Source organism: Pomacea canaliculata, linkage group LG2 (genome assembly GCF_003073045.1).
Source record: "Pomacea canaliculata isolate SZHN2017 linkage group LG2, ASM307304v1, whole genome shotgun sequence".
NCBI classification, from domain to species: Eukaryota; Metazoa; Mollusca; class Gastropoda; order Architaenioglossa; family Ampullariidae; genus Pomacea; species Pomacea canaliculata.
This window is the reverse complement of record NC_037591.1, coordinates 14,621,629-14,639,119: the sequence shown is the minus strand read 5'-3', so window position 1 is coordinate 14,639,119 and position 17,491 is coordinate 14,621,629. Positions and strand designations below refer to the sequence as shown.

The window sequence follows — 17,491 nt, the reverse complement described above, 5'->3', positions numbered from 1 at the left end:
TATTATGCCAGCATATTTTATCATATGTATTTAAAAATCTCTTGGGATGATATCTTTAAAATGAATAAATATAAATTTTAAAAAATATAAGATCATGAAGGGAAACATATCTGAGAGACTCTTTAATAAAAGGCAGTCTTACGAAGGTGTAAAGTCACACAATGTAAAATACTAGTTACAAACTTTGGCACACTGAATTGTTCAGACATAACAGTTTGTGTATATTTTCATTATGTATAAAAGTTTTGTATTCTTTTTTGCATTACTACTCTCTTTTATGGTCAGCTAAATCACCTATCCTTGTACCGCTCAATTACCCTCAATTACCTTTACGTTATTTAACCTAGCACATGAATATTTTAATCAAAATTAAGGAAGAACAACTTATTGTCACAATTTGAAACTTGCCTTGTCGCTTTTCACATTTGACTGATATTTGTTCACAAGAAGAATTCAAAAGGAAAACCTCTCATAGTTTGTAGCTTTACAAATATTTTTGTTTTTCAGCTGCCTTAACATTTGGACCTTACAGCGCAAGTAGCGGAACGCTGTCAACACCTGGCTACCCGAATGTTTATAACGGGGAGGCAGACATAATATGGACCATCACTACCAAGCCTTACACAACTATAACACTCTTGTTTCAGGACGTCCAGTCTAATGATTATCTTTATGTAAGATTTTAATTCCTACTTATAGACAGCTCTTATATTTAACCAGCACAAGCTGAACATACTTATGATCACACATCGTCGTTGTCGTTTTCATCTTCCTGCACATCGTACTTTTTCTGTTCTAGTATATAATCCATGGATAACATTTCCCAGAAATGTATTTTTATTTTAAATTATTTTTACTTGGTTGTAGTCTTAAGTCACATTAACCTGTCAAGGTTTAATACTCGAGCAGTGATATCACAACAACGCAATACGAAAAAAAAAAGACAAACACAGCTGTTGTGATTTGTTGCAAATATTTCACTCGCCACTCCATATACTCACTGCGGTATTGACGCTGTGGTCACACGTTAGCTTCGTTTACGGTAAAAAGCGTGGGCAATGTAGCGCAGTTCGATAGCTTAGCTACCATAGTAGACTATCAGCAATTTGCCGGCCTCGACATTTTAAGTGAAAGTGGTTTGAAACATCGTCCATAAAATAAGTACCATTTTTCTGTCTCTTTTTTTCTCTCATTGTGGCAGGTTTCGTCATACGGGTACATATACAACAATGGACGTGTCGGCCCTATCATCACTGATAGTAACAGTGCCAGTATCAGGCTGTACTCTCGTTATGGTAATAACATCAATAAAGTACTCTTCAATTGGACTACAGGTACATTTTTCAATATATACAATTCAAAAGTGTTTTTATATGGAACCATCTCACTCGTGTTTGAGGAAACATGCGAAACGGACAAGTTAAGGTGCCCTCTGTAACTGTAAGGGGGAAGTCCATCGGATGAGAACTTCGCAAACGCAGGACTCGCCTAAAACTTTGACTAGGAAATTCCTTCTTTACCTACAGCATTAAATTTATCAGATTTACCTAGCACAGTAGACCTGTATTTACCTGGTCACTGCGGGTGAGGATCTTGCTTACTTTTCATATGAATAAAATACCTATCACTATATTGCTCAGGTTCATTTCTCCGAGAACTGTTCCAAGGGAAGTAACACCGTTTGTTATGAACCTTACAGAGTTTCTTCCCCTCCGCTAATTTAGAGCTTCATAGGCACTATAATCATTAAATTAGATAACCCTGAACACAAAATATTAATTAAACATAGGCTTTAACTTGTCTAGAGAAAAATCAGTTTTGTGACAAATATGGTATCAGACAAACGATGTGAATTGAAAAACAGTACATATATTCTGCTTTCTTTATGATTTCTATGATGTTCTTGCGAATCTGTTGCCCAACATCTCCGCATATACAGCATAATCAATTCATTGTTTCTTTTATTCCTCGATACTTTTCTTATAAATAGAACTTCTCTATAACTTTTCCTGTGTTTTCTTTCAATATATTCATAAACAGATTATTTGAAAACAAGTTGTCATATTTCCAGAATGCCGTCAAGTCATTCATTCGCAGCAGGGAATAATATCATCACCGGATGATCCAGAATTTGACTCGGCTTATGCCACTTGCTCTTACATCATCTCAGAGACACAAGGTTACTATGTCAGCCTCGTCTTCTCCTCCATCGACCTCGCCAAGGACACGCAGTGCTTCAGCTATATCAAGGTTTCTGGCTGCTTGATGTTTACGATCATAGTTGACAATCTTTAGTCCTATTCGCATGCTGAAAGTGTCCAAAGATTGAAAACGTCAAAATCTTTCACTGTAATGCTAAATAACTATAGAAAAAACGGTTACTTTAAATCCAATTAAATAGAAAAAATAATTCTGCACTAATCAAACAGCATTTAATTTAACTGGACACTTCTATAACTGCCAACGCCAATGGCTGGTTTAAAAAAAACTTATCGTCCGAAACAAGTCTTGTGAAAGCTATGAATTAAAAAGTCGTTGCTGCTTTACGTCGCGTAGAGTGAAGCATGTAAATTGTTCAAATTTTATATTGATGTCAGCTGTGAAAATCTGAAATATCAATTTAAGCCTTGCTTTTGTTTTGTCTTAGTCTAAAAAAAAGCATAGAATGAACCACCTGATGTTTTGGTGGTTGTCTCCTTTAGAGCTTTAACAAAATATACTTTTTAAAGTTGGGAATTATTTTTGCTCAGTTAATCGGTACGACTACAAGTCTGTGTAAGATGGGTTTGCCTATGAAAAGCATACACTTTCACTGACTGTCATAAAAGTCTTTTTAATTTTAATATCTGAGAATAACAAAATGGAAAGAAGAAGAAGACCTAAAGCAATCATTTGCTAGAGGTCACAAAAGCTATGCACATAATCTGTCTTCTGTTTTCTCAACAATGGCTTTTTAATTATAGCGGTTTTTATATCTTATCCTTTTGAAGATGTTCGATGGTACAAACAACTACTCTCCGATGATCGGCCAACAGCTCTGCTCCAGTTCTCAACCACCTCTGACAAGAAGCTCGACAGCAAATCAAATGATGATTGAATTTAAGAGGGATGAGTTAAATGGCCTTAATAGCAGTTTTGAAGCATCATACAGCACACATTCAAAAGGTATGTAGCCAAAACATTGTATATTTAATATTTTAATATTCAGTGTGTGTGTGTGTGTGTGATATGCTGAAGAACAATAGCTTGAGCAGTGAATGACCTGAATGATGGAGACACAGCTGTTTTAAGCGTAAAAAGCAGTTGTGTCAATTTGTTTGCTGTCAAATTTTTTCATGTTCTCGCGTTACTCTGATAGCATTATGAGTGGTACTTCAAAACAACATTAATCATAATTGTTGTTATTGTTGTTATTGCTGCTATTATTATTATTATTATTATTATTATTATTGTTGTTGTTGTTGTTGTTGTTGTTGTTGTTATTAAAATTATATTTTAAAGTGTGTTTCTTAACTTAAAAGTGCACACAATGTTTTTTTTAAAGCACAACACATTGAAAGATATACAAATGCTGAAAATAAACACACCACACATCCATAGACGAAAACATAACAAATGCACAAAGACCCAGAAAACATCCTTAACGTATAGAATCAGAGTCTCTCTATCAAGAACATTTGTACAAAAGGTAACTTCAAAATTTGATTTAAAGTTAACACAAACTGTTAAAAATATGTATCATTTTGTTTTGGATTTTGCTTCAGAGTGCGGAAACTGGCTTCTCACAGACGGTGAAGGGTTTCTGGAATCCCCCGGGTATCCACTTCTTTTTCCTGCAAATACCTACTGTAACTGGACAATTACTGTGAAGGAAGGTTTTGTGGTTGTCTTGAAATTTGAGGACTTTAACGTCGGACAACAGGCAACAGATTGCCAGAATGCCATCGTCAAACTGTACGACGGGAACACTACGGACGCTGACAGGGTTATCGGCACGTACGTGATGAACCTCCTATTAACCTTTTTTGCCGCCCAATCAACTGTTTTTCACGAGGATACATTTTTCATTTATTGATTCATGCCCCATATAGCAAGAGATTGTCAGACGATGTAAAAGGTTGTCTTCCATGATTCTATTTATTGTTTATTTTCTATGTCGCAGATACTGTGGAAACCAACTCGTACCCACGGTCAATTCCACCTCAAACAGCCTTACTGTTGTGCTAAACGCATTCTCATCTGCCTACACTGGTTTCCGAGCTTCTTATCGTCAGGTCAAAGACTGTAAGTTGAATTCCCGAACAACTATTGTGATTTCTTTCTATTTCGAAGATGATGATGATATCAAAGTTGACAAAGTGCATGCAAGAAAATGTTTAGTGCTCGTTTATCAGTGTGTGTGTGAAATGTTTGTTTGCTTGCTTGTGTGTGTGTGTGTGTGTGCGTGCACAGACTCAAAATTGCTTCCCGAATTATTTTTAAGAAATTTGTTTATTGTATAATTGGAAAGACAACCGAAGTAGTTTAACATTAAATAATAATACGCGAAAGTGGATACTATGAGTTTACAAAGTTCTTCAGGGTTAATAATTAACTTTGTTTTTGACAGCAATCATGAATAACACTTTTTTTCATTTCTCTCTGTTTTCTTTTCTTAGTGAGTACCTCGTTGGGTAAGTGTCAATTTCATCCAACCATTAAACACTCAAAACTATAATTGGTTGCTGTGAATTTACTTTTGAAATATTTTGTAATTTAACAAGCACTGAAAGCTGTTACCTTCATCTCAACAGCTACAGCAGCGTCTTTGTCTCTATTTCTCTGTAGCAGCACTACAAACATCAAAACTGTGACTATTATTTGTGTCGATCTGTTCTATTGTGCTTATCGTTTTTCATGCAATATCAAACTGTTTTTGGTTTGTCCAAGATATGATAATCAAAACCCTAATGCTAAAGGTTAACATATCTTTATGTGCAGTTGTTTTAATGTGAACGAATTTAAATGTGTTTAAAACTGTGTTCATGCATGTCTATATGAAATGTATGAATCAATCAATCAATCAATCAATCAATCAATGATAAACATCAAAAGAGGAACAGAAGTGGTAATAGCTGCAGACGTACAAGTGTTAATATGACAGAGATGAATGTCTCATTTTGTTACTGTTAAAATTGTAAAGCAGACCTTACTGCGCGTTCGTGTCTCTCTGCTCAGACTGCACAGTTTAGTAAATCCTGTCTCCGAATTCCATCTAAAACCATTCAATGAAGTTCAATGGAATTAAGCATAATTAAATTCATTTTATTATTCCCTGTCACACATCTCTAAAAACACACAAGCGTAAAGTACTCTTGTTTACATTGTTATTTTCTGAAAATACCACTGATGTGTGTTCCAGCTAGTTCTCTCAAATCTTTTTTCTGCTCATTTTTCAGATCTTCTTCAGTGTGGTCCAGGCGTAGATAATGTATGTGACACAAAAGCATCAGATTCTCAAGAGATCGACGTGCAGGAAGGTTTTCCCTTTGGTGATAAAGCTAGGCATAAGATTTACGTATGTTTTCTCTTTATCAGATACAATTTTGTTCTGACTATTACGGACTACACAAACTAAATAATTCATAATGACTTTAGATCATGTTTTAATTATAAAATTGAAACATGTTAACATACAAAGGGAAGTTCCATAGGTCTTTGCGTGTATTACAACATAACATCAATTTACGTAAAAATCGCCACCGTCACAAGTATGTTCCATTGTCCCTTTTTTATATAAAACTAAAAGTGAGTTAAGAAGTTAAACTCAAAGATAATTTTTGAATCTTACGAAAACTATGAGCACACCACAAGCAAAGGATTACTCAAAACCTGCACTTCTTTACAAAAAACAACTCAGGGCTAAATTCTTTAATACACGAAAACATATTTATACAGTCATTTTTTTGTTTGACCCAAACTCTCTTTACACTTTGTACGTTAAACTGCTGGTGTGTGCAACAGTACTTGCTGTAATGCTGTATACAGAATAGATTGTCTTGTCGTGGTTCTTTCAGCTGGGACAGAACGGCATTGTTTCCTTTGACTACAACAACCAGTGGCCAGTTCTGGAACCTACCAGCCTGTCAATATGCGTTTATTGTGCCTTAATGAAAACGTCAAATGGTTTGAATTTTTATTCTTTATCTCCGCTGTATGAAAGAACGCAAGAAAATAGTGAATTACAGAAACAAAGATGAAATAACAAAGAAAGTATTACCTCATCATTTATTATTGACAAACCAATCTGTGAACCTTTAGATCAATGAACCTGTCGCTTTGTAACCAATCATGCATGCTGTTTGTTTTAAAAGTACGAAAATGTTATTTCACTCTACTGTGTCGTTGAAAAAACAACAACAATCCTTTAAAAAAATTTCTGATATAAACCTTATGGTCAAAACTCTTATTGGTGGTGGACAGAATTTCTCCTTGAATTAGGCGGACTAGATGAAAAAAAAAATTTAAAAAGCAACTTATTCATCAAATAAAAACGTCTCCTAAAACGCTGAATATTATCTTCTGAGAACTATTTTGTATTTTCTCCATAACATTGAGTTTTTCAATGCTATTAATTCTAACGTTCTCATATACTAAATAAGAAATATGTATTACTTAGTTTGCAGGACAGGAACTTCCGGTGTCTACTACAAGATCTACAAAGGAACAATGCCTAGTGCAATTTCTGGTCTTATAAAGGAAGCGGGGAGCTTACTAAAGCTAAAATTTTCTCCAGCAGTTCTTCTTGTGTTCACGTGGAAATGCATGGAGCAAGACTTTCAGTCATACCACCCAAACAATGTAAGCAATGTCTTCTTTTTGGACTACTGTAGGTCAGACTTGCAATAATAATCTTCTGAAAGAGAACACCAATAATGAAGCTCAAAGCAGCTAGATAAATAAGCTAACCCAATACGTCTATTACAAAAATTCTTAAAAAGAGGCACTGACAAAAGAAGAAATTAATCAAAGGAGACTGGCTACTGGCAATCACTAATATCTTACTATTTAAAAGCTGTCTTTTACCTGATCCAGTTGTGAGTTAAGCAGTACCTGGTGGTTTGAAAACGTGCGGCAACATTTTAGAAACTTTATGTTTCCTTAGAGCTAAAGACATAAAGGTAACGCTTCGAGAATGTTTTTTGATGCTTCCATACTATCAGGGTTCATATTCACGTTAATTCGATAGGTAAATTGCTAGATTTATGATTGATTGCTTTGTTTTCACGTCTAAATTATAGAAAACTTAAAGAGCATAAAAATAAACGTCCCTGGCACCCTTCGATTCTTTTGTTTCGAGGGTTTGCTTGACAACAATAGCGTGATGGAAATTTAAAACCTGGTGCTAACGTTATGTCTACCACAAGATCCCGCTATTTCAAAAGTTATTATTAAAAGTTATTATTGTTATTATTATAACAATAAATCAGAATATTTTATGCAAATAAGTGTATCCTGAAATTAATAAACGTCATTTCAGCCAGGTCAAGCTACTTTCCAGTTGATTCTTGCATCTGACTGGACAACTTCCTACGCATTCACCCTCTACAGTCTGACTGAGATGAACTGGAAATACTATGGACCGTGGTACCCAATTCAAATTGGAATCACACAAGGATCGCGGGAAAATTTCCAACAAAATGTGTACTCTAAATCCGAATACGCATATCATATGAGCACATACCTAGGAAACACAGGTTTGTATGGACAAAACAAGTTAGTAGATCTTAGAAAGTTTTAGACCATAATCACCAGAGAGTCAAGCAAATTTTCTTTTGCAAGGTTTTATGATGTAATTCAAATATTTTATATCCCGTTACACATTTCAAAATTAGCACATAATTCAAGCTAGACTGTACTTGAGCTGAACTAAACGTTAATAAACAGCATTGGTAATCCGTTTGTAACCTTTACAAAGTACTCATTTTGAGAAAACAATTATATATCTGACCAGGGCTTCTGCTTACGCAAAAAATTGCGTACAGTACGCATTAAAAGTTCGGAGGACCCCTTCAATTTTCGTCCTTGGGGTCCCCTTCAATTTTGGGCGAAGAACAGGGACCCCTTAAAAATCTGAAGAAGGGGTCCCTGGGACCCCAAAGAATTTAGCCTTAGCAGAAGCCCTGAATTATCTGTATTAATTTTTGAAGATGAACATATTAACAATTATTCCTATATGTTCGTGCGTCTTTGTTCTCCATTTTTATCTCATCATTTCTTCTTTTTCATCTCTTTTCATTGTCTCGTCACACATAGCTAAAAGCTAAAATTATACATCTTTGTAGGACACAAAGGTATATGGGTTTACAAAGTCGGAGAAATCCCAAGTAGTGACGGTCGTTTATGTGACGAGTGGTATCTACGAAACCAAAAACTGGAGGCCGTCAGAAGCGAAGGATTTGCTAAGCTGCCTCCGTGTCCATGTAGTAAAGATGACATTTACAACGGGGTAGCAAACCAGTGGAGGTACTTTCGAAAGGATGAGGACAACCACCTGGAGTGTTTTATTTTGAACCTAGCAACTACAAGGCGCTACGCACCTTTCAGCAAGGTATGCAAGACAGAGATAAAAAACCAACTGGGAGAAACTACTTTTGCATACTGTTAAGTAACATAATGAAATCGCTACAAGGCGAACTAACTTTTCTAACAGTCACTGCCTCGTGTACTTGCATTATTAACGTACTGAAATTAGACAGTTCCACCTCATTCTAGTAAGATATGTGTAAAATGTACAGTATAAGAAAATGACTATTATACTAGACGAAATGAAAATATTCATTTATCGCCACCCACAAACAAGTTAATATACTACGAATTATCTCCACTGTAAGGATAAACCCATATATATATACACCTTACTCGATAGTCAATATTGTATTGTCTCATGCAGTTATTGAATGTGCAGTAGTGGCCTAATCCTTATTCTGTCTGCTTGACTGCCTGACTTCATATTGCCCTTATTCTTTTTCTTGTCTTCTTCTTCGCGTTTCTGCTTATTCCCTGTGTTCTTTCAGCTTTCAGAAATTCGTTGGCTCTGCTTTATCATTACAGTTGTCATTATGATTACATATTCATGGATGTAAGTTCTAATTGACTTGGAGTCATTTCATCTATAATTTTAAATTTGCCGTGTGCAGGAATGCTGCTACTTCTTTGGGAACCAGACTTTGATTCAGGCCATACCTTTAGCCGGTCCATCACTGGCCTACACTCCCCTGCTGTATGAACTACGGAAGCAGTATGAGATTGAAGATGTTCAGGCCTACAGGACTTGCTGTTTCAACTCCACAGACCAACGATGTCAAAAATTCTACCAACTGCGGCCTATAGGAAAATGCGATTCAGATATTGCATACCAGCGAAGTACTGACCACAGTTTATTTTTGTCTGTCTGTTAAGCTATGATGTTTCCTAAAATGTAAATACATGTGAACTTTACAGATGAGATTAGCTCTGATATATTTAAATAGCCCACCAGAAAAGCTGCAAACCAAATCATCTGTGTCAATAAATAAAAAATTTTATGATTACAAAACACGCGCACGCAAGCGCCGTTTCTCTTCCATAGACATGTTATTGAAATTCGTAAACAAGCTACACGTTTTAATTTTGCTGACTATTTAAATAAAAGTGTAAAATTGCTTTTATAAAAAAAAAATTCAAGTGTGCATGCAACTTCCGTTTTTAGAAATTGCTTTCCAGAATGCTGGAGGCAGCAGTTCAACCGAGAAAATACTAATGTAAATATTGTTTGCTTTGAGCACAATCGAAACTTCGTCCGCCTTTTAACGGTAGAAAAAAACTAAAACTCTCCTGTAGTCTATTAATGCTAATTTTGTACTGTGTAACTTACTACAGAGAATCAAATATCTTAAATCAAAAAACTTACTGTGTAGTGCAGATAAATGTTATTAATTGCACCCCACAAGGTGACCGTTAAAGATTATTATTCCAGGCACTCTATACGGCGATCCTCATATCAAAACTCTGGACGAGCGAGAATACAACTATAATGGCATTGGAGAAATCAATCTGATTACAATTCGAACACCACAGGTCAACTTCACACTTCAAGGCCGCACAGAGAGGACGTGGGACGACAAGGGTGTCCCCTCCAACGGCACGGTCTTCACGGCGCTGGGAATGGAGGAGAACGGTGTGAAGGTCTTCGTGGGCATCGACCCGAGCACCAACACGTGTATGACTTAGCTTGGCTTTATATGCAATGTGTTCTTACTGTAGCAATTACGTATTCTTTTTACTATTACTGCGTGTAGGATGCTAAGTGTTTCTCTCCCCTCAATGAATTCCTCCTTGAATGAAAAAACAAAATTCTAAACAACGGTTACGAGATTTTTATGTACAAATATATAGCTATGTATAAATGTATTTAAATTGGGTTTGTCCTGTAGAATTAACTAGAAATTTAGATAGTTATAGTATAGAAACAGTTCACAACACATTTCTAGATTTTAAACTTAAAACTATTTTAAATAAAACAAAATTGCTTGAAGCCAGACATTCAGTCTCGTTAGCAAAGTTTTCGTATTCTCGTGTGCATCACATCTAAATGACATAAGAGCTGTTTCTGAAAACGTTTCTAGCTTTGCTTTTTCAGAACAGTTTTAAGTTTTGCACATGTCCAAGTAGCCTCAGACTGCAGTGTGTACCTTTAAATGTTTTTTTCCTTGTTTTCTTATTCAGCGCTTATAGTGTACGCCAGCGGAGTAGATTATACACTTGCCTTTCGGAAAGATTTCACTCTTGACACTGAGAACTTCATGATACGAAGTTTCAACGATACATGTACCGTCAGTTTCCCATCAGGTTAGACAGAAAATTTTAACTGATTATTATTTACAAGAAAAAAATATTTCAAGGTGGTATTTTAAGCCATTCAATCACTGAAAAATCTCTAGTGAAATCAAAATTTTGTTAATACTCCCTTTGAAAGCAAAGTAATGAGAGAATAAGGATTAAAGCATATTTTACTTCTAAAATTATTTGGCTTGGTCATAGGGTATCCTCTGGAAGCAGCTTATAACAATAAATAATATTTAATATTTACACTAGTATAAAGAAAGTGTTAAGCAGAGAAACCCCTCAACTGACAGAATGTTTACTAATCAATATCGTGTACATTAAATATTTGTGTCCAAAAAAACAAATATATTTATATATAGTGTTATGCAAACTAGAGTTGCTCTGTTATACAGCTAGAGGAACTGACTTATATCTTTCTACAGGAATAGGAATTCAGACATCAGTACGTCTACAAGCCCTCGCCTCTGCATTCAATATTCCTAACAAATTCAGCAGCTTGCCGAAAGGAATGTTTGGGAATTTTAATGGGAACATCAGCGACGATTTTGTCCTTCCCAATGGTGATACACTCGGCAACAACTTGACCGAAAGAGAAATATTCAACAAGTTTTCCCCGAAATGTAAGTCCCTTGTGTCATAATATTTAAAATCTAAAAAATATGAATATTTCTTCCTATTCGATAAAAAGGAATAGTTTGGGTTATTTTTAGGTTTATAGTGGGAATACTTGGTAGGAATATATAACATAGCCAAGTGTAAATGTACCAGTTTTTACTTTTGACTGAGAATTTAGTGAAATTTAGTAAAATAAATTATAAGCAGAAAGTACACTTATGTGGACTGTAAAAGTAATTATCATTATATTCTTGGACTAAATATGTTTATAAATTCAGTTAAGTGGTAATGATTGCATTGTGCAATAGGGTAAAAACTAAGTGTAAAGTTGACTTTTTCTGAGGTTTCTACTGGAAGAGGGAAAAGAGTGGGTAAGATAGCAAGCCACATCAAGAAACCTATTACCGACAAAATATTTCTCTGCATTTTATTGCACTAGAGGATGAATTATACACATACATGTTAAGTCTGACTGTTATTTGTGCATTACAATAATATTTGTTTTGCCTTTCACTTACACAGCTGCTGCAGAACACTTTTTAAGAAACATCAGTAAAACATTTTAAACATTTATCATCAAAATTAGTATCATTACTATTTGATTTAAACAGAAATGTTGATCAAAATAAAATTTTAATGTTGCATAATTATCTGAGACTTATATTTTCCATAAAAATTTTTTGCTTTAAGCTGTCGCTTACATCTTTACATACTTCCTTTTCCGACTTTTTCCACTGTCTGGAATACAAGGGTTTGTCACGGAGAACGACACAGTGATGCATTACGAGCCGAGGATGGGACCCAGCGACTACTTCCTCTCCACTCACCCCTGGAGTTGGATAGCAAAACCAGTCTTTCTGGATGAAGCGCCCACAGACCAGTCCGACGCTGTTAGCAGCCTGTGGAGCAGACAAACAAGCCTGCATCTACGACTACATGTGCAAACCGGGAAACAGGACTTTGCGCCCTCGAGACGTCCAGTCTTCGTAACCAGTCCGAGAACATCCTCAGGCAGATCAGTGAGTCTTCTTTATGTTTAGATTACGAAGTAATTTAAGAGAACTTTAAATTGATCACATTCTTGTCAAACATTGCCTTGGAAGGTCTGATTGTAGACAGCACGTATACTGAACAACTTTTTAATTTGTGAGCATTGATTTTGCTTTTAGGGGCTTTAGGAAACTCTGTCTTTTTTCTCTAAATACTGTTTAAAGTGATATCTGAGTCGATGTTCTCGGAGTAAAGCAGACTTCCATAAATTGGGTACACCCACACGGTAACATGTATGTCGTTATCGAATCAGTCCTGAGATGCGTGACTCAGAACGCTACCACCACGCAATGTCCAATAAACCAAAATTCCCGCGGCCAAATGGAAACGGTAATAAATTTTTGTATTCCTGTATACATCTATATTACTTCTTAGGCCCTTCTTATTAATCTGGCCTCTGCATACACTTTTATGCTAGTGTCACAATAAACCCTTACTAGCCATTTTCCTCTTAATAAGCCATACATTCGCCTCCTGCGCACTGTTCTGCCACATGATTGTTACACTTTGCTTACAGTAAATAAAAGAGTTTTCACCAATTACAATATATATTTGAACACCTAATGTGGAGGTACTGTAGAGTATATTAAATATTACACGCTGTAACAGAACTTGCTTAAATGACGAAAACGTTATACATATTATTCAACGTCGCCGAGGGTGTACTGAGCAATCCGGGTGGCTGGGATACAAACCGCAGCACTCTGATTGGTCGCTTCTCTTCTACTGGCGCACAAGACCAGTATCGTGCACTTGTGTTTACAAATTCATATATTGGGATGAGCGTTCTGAGGCAAAATCGATGCTGGTTCTTTTCGTAGAATCTAAACCAATGCACCTATTTGACTACCATCGGATAGTATCATATTAATTGAATGCCAGTGCTATTTACACTAATATTTCTATTGTTAAATATTAATCTTAAATAGTAACTCATACTCATTTTATACACTTTGAGCTCGGATGGGTTACATCTAAATTCATGATCTATATATATTGGCCAGTTTCAGACTGATCGAAACATTTTCGCAGAAATCCGCGAATCATTTTTCTCATTAATTTCTTATAAAAACCAGCGAAACAGAATGAGCGCCTTTTCATCCTTGGGGCGCGAAGAGCATGCCCCGTGACGAATCCATCGGGGTTTAGTGTACTCATGTACAGTGTCGCTGGTTTTAGTCCACACTCGCTATGTTTAGTGGTGAGGGATTACAGTATTCACACCTCTATTCAGATGGCTTAGAGAACTGTTTCAGTTTAATAATTATGTCTGTAATTATCATTACCTCTCTCCGCTACTGAATGTTTTCTCCATGGAGATAGCGCTTAGAATGTAAACAGGATAAAATAGGACATTACATTTTAAAAAAAAAAGTGTATGTACATTGATTTTTAACTGACTGTGATCATTCGCGAGCATTATAGAGAACTCACTGCCAGTGATTCTCGGCTACTCGATTATAAAGTGAGTGTGACAATGAATCAAACAATTTAGCAGTATTTGCACAGTTCCACTATGTCTCCGACATTGCCGCGCTTCTCTCTCGCGATGCTCTTGTACGACACCTGATGTTGTCATCCTTACATCTTCACCGTTGAAGATCTGATCTATACAATGGTGTCTTGAAAATAGTGATTCGCTCAAGTGTGGAACCTGTGATATCTCTGTTGCCTTACTAAGCTCCGACTCATTCAGATAAGGTGAGCCTTCACGACGGACTATAGTTATGGCATATCTCTAAAACGCTTTTATGGGTGTACACTCCAGAGACACTATAGTGATCTTAGACGATGCTTGGAAGTGAATTGTAACACGAAACATAAATGGAGTTTATGTCATTTTCAGTCCTATTAACCCAGTCCATCAATTTCTCAATCTTAAAATATTATATCTCTCACTAATCCCTTGCGTTTTTATTGTGCAACATGCTTTTGTTTGGGGAGAATAGTGTAAATGAGCAAAAACCAGATACGCTTTTCACGTTAGATATAATTGGGACAGACAGGGCAATCTGCTGCCCTGTATGGCATGAAAACGAACTGAGGACCTATCCAATTCCGATCTTGCTCTGCAGTCCTAGCCGGAAAGGGTCCTAGTCGGATGAGCCTACTCCCCGATCCTACGGTCTCTCCCCGGATAGAAGCTGCCTCTCCCCCCCGAAGCCCTGCTGCCCGCCGCCCCGACCATCTGTTCCTGCCCCCGAAGCGCTAATGTTGTCCGCGCCCTCAATGCGTAGCTATCCGGACTGGCTGCGGGGAAATACCGCGATGGTGTGCTGTCGGTGGAGGTACGGATGGGCTAACTATACCTTCTGGATCGTCACAGGGTCGTTCTTCCTTACATCGAACTGTCGTCTCCGAGGTCCCCACCTACTTAATAGCAAGTCATTGTCTCAATGTTAGGTATTTGACCTATTGTGTCGAGTCAAATGACTCAGAGTGGTGAGGCGAATCTTCTCACATGGTGTTTGCGTGCTTGGGAAAAGCGGAGACAAAGAAGTATAAGTCAGAAAATAGTATAAACAAAGGGTTGGCGAAGGGAGACTTGTGTCAGAGAGTACCGACTGGGTTTGCAATTCTGTCAATTGGAGGCAAATACCAAAGGGAGTTGTATCTTGTAGGAGCTAATATTACATGGTGTCACAATCCAAGTTTAAAATGTGCAAGAAATAAACATGAGGGCAACAAGGCCAAACTTCAGTCGTTCCGACATTGCTTGTAGAGATGTCTCGTCAGTGTGTTCTCTATTTGGCAAAGTCACAGACAGTCAAAACTAACCTAAAAAAAAATTCATGAGGAGCACATGCAAAGAGGTGCAATACTGCATGTGGGTGGCTAGAAGTGCCCCAGAGTGCAAAGACAATGAAAGAGCCTTGAGCCTTGAAATGTAAATAAACATTGACAATATTCATAGCCTGTGTGATTCAGTCAAAGTTGTGTTTAAATTCGTTACATTGTATTACACAGATAATCCAGATGATGATAATTTATAATTATCAGTTTGAATATAGCAAGTGACTTTTTTAGTCATCCCGTATGAGCCCCATGTTTGGGCTGCTGTCGCAGTAACGACCTCTTTCCTCAAAAGCATGGAGGTTGTTGCACTTAGAAAGGGTGCTTTCACACATTTGCGTATAGTGAGACACAGAGTGGGCATTAGCCTAGTAGAGGGCAAGGTTGGTTAGTCTTTGATGTCAACTCGACCAAATTTCTGACATAGGCATTATAATGTTCTATTACCCCAGGAGAGGTTTAGATGTTTATAGTCTGGCTGGTGTGTTATATATAGCAAGGGTGCCTCAGATCTACTAAACCACAAAGTGGTAATTAGCTGGTCATATAACAGTGAATGTGGACTGAGTCATACATTAAATGGCCACTTCCTAGTTTACCTAACTATCTATTACCTACGGACTACCTACGTCCTCTCCGACTTCACACTTTCCCGCTTTTGCCATGTATTCCTCAGTGGTCCAGCTTCGAAATGAGTTAAACGGAAAGTGATTTTTGTCTGCATACCTACTATGAGGCGGACGTGTCCAGTTTACTTGCTTTCTGCAGCGTTGTGGTGATAATAGCAGGAGGCTTTGCCTGAATTTAATACAAGCAATTCTCCGCCCACGCGGCCTGGACCAGTTGTGTAGATACGTGGAGTGTAATGAACTCGACCGGACATCCTCCCTCAATTGACAACCATTTTTTATCTCATTGCACCTCCACTACAAATACCTAAATTCTTGGCGTCGCTTTGTACACACACAAACGGATGGCGACAGGGTCTTCTAATACCCACTAGCATGCGTAGTCCGATGTGTACGAGACGCGTCATCTGATCATAAGGGACAGAACAAGCAAAATCGTAACTGGCAGAGCACTGATTCTGTATAGTGAAAGTGGTGTCCAGTTGCTTGTTTATGTGGGCGATTTGGTAGGATTCTCTATGAATCACCGCTTCTGGTCTTTAAGATCTCTTGAAAGCGAGGATGATTTGGGTTCGTAAATCTAGAGCAGCGTTCTGATCTCATTGGCTTTGTTCCTCCTGTATCCCACCTCCTTCACGCTCTATACGCTACTGCAGGAGTTCATGCCTTCTGTTCTAATCACAACGTGATTCGCGGATCTCAGTTCATAACTTGTGGAGCTTTCATATTATTCCACCCGAATTTTATCTTTTTACCACTCTCTGGTGGGTGGTCAAGGTGTAGATTGGTTGGAGTAGAGGGGCCTTGCAAATCTACATACCGCATATATTCACAACGCATAAAAATACTAGAAGGATAGTCAGTAACCATATGCAATATCCTTCTCCTACCATATCACATTCCAGCCCTGGTCTAGTGATTTGTAACCGTTATATTACTAATTCAACCGCTAATTTCTTCTTTGCGACTTCCAACGCTCGTTCTTATTCTCCTGCGGCTTCGTGCTACGACAATTGGCTAATGGCACTGTGAATGGGCAAGTTGAAAATTGCGCATTATCCCTGATGCGTTGTGAACTTCAAATAACACTCATAAGTTAATCTTACATGCACATGTACACTAAGCGAAAAAGTTTGGATGATCGGAAATGTTCTGCCAGCTCTCGGCGCTGTTTTCACTAGCTTGTTATCTTCTACCCACAGGATCACATAAGGCGCACATACATGTCTTGAGTTAGTTACTGTATGCAAATACGGATAGTATAGTATCCGGTGTACACCATACATACCCTTAGCACCACAATACTCATCTGCATTATATATTATCATTCCCACGCACTCACATGACACAGAGCAGAGCATATAACATTATAAGTATAAACGCGCCTTACGTGATAACCACAACAAAACGCTTACTCCATATCTAACGCCTAAGTAACATGCTTCTCGGCATACACCTGTTTTGCAACACATTTCTGCTTATCGAAACATGTCTCCACATCCGTTTTCACACACTTCCCCATCAGCCCTATCTACTTT

At 37.3% G+C, this 17,491-nt stretch overlaps 1 protein-coding gene across 8 annotated transcripts in view; it reads left to right on the top strand.

The window, feature by feature from the left end:
• Positions 1–17,491, top strand: part of LOC112554507 — a 244,302-nt gene that overhangs the window by 18,732 nt on the left and 208,079 nt on the right. For all 8 annotated transcript variants that reach the window (XM_025222320.1, XM_025222328.1, XM_025222337.1 and 5 more), the window contains exons 10-25: positions 508–674; positions 1,202–1,334; positions 2,072–2,250; positions 2,991–3,165; positions 3,765–3,996; positions 4,163–4,284; positions 4,659–4,673; positions 5,439–5,557; positions 6,057–6,165; positions 6,659–6,840; positions 7,520–7,736; positions 8,325–8,590; positions 9,180–9,405; positions 9,998–10,240; positions 10,747–10,869; positions 11,289–11,486. In XM_025222320.1, coding sequence (XP_025078105.1) covers positions 508–674; positions 1,202–1,334; positions 2,072–2,250; positions 2,991–3,165; positions 3,765–3,996; positions 4,163–4,284; positions 4,659–4,673; positions 5,439–5,557; positions 6,057–6,165; positions 6,659–6,840; positions 7,520–7,736; positions 8,325–8,590; positions 9,180–9,405; positions 9,998–10,240; positions 10,747–10,869; positions 11,289–11,486 — 2,706 coding nt within the window. The remainder of the gene's footprint in view (positions 1–507; positions 675–1,201; positions 1,335–2,071; positions 2,251–2,990; positions 3,166–3,764; positions 3,997–4,162; positions 4,285–4,658; positions 4,674–5,438; positions 5,558–6,056; positions 6,166–6,658; positions 6,841–7,519; positions 7,737–8,324; positions 8,591–9,179; positions 9,406–9,997; positions 10,241–10,746; positions 10,870–11,288; positions 11,487–17,491) is intronic.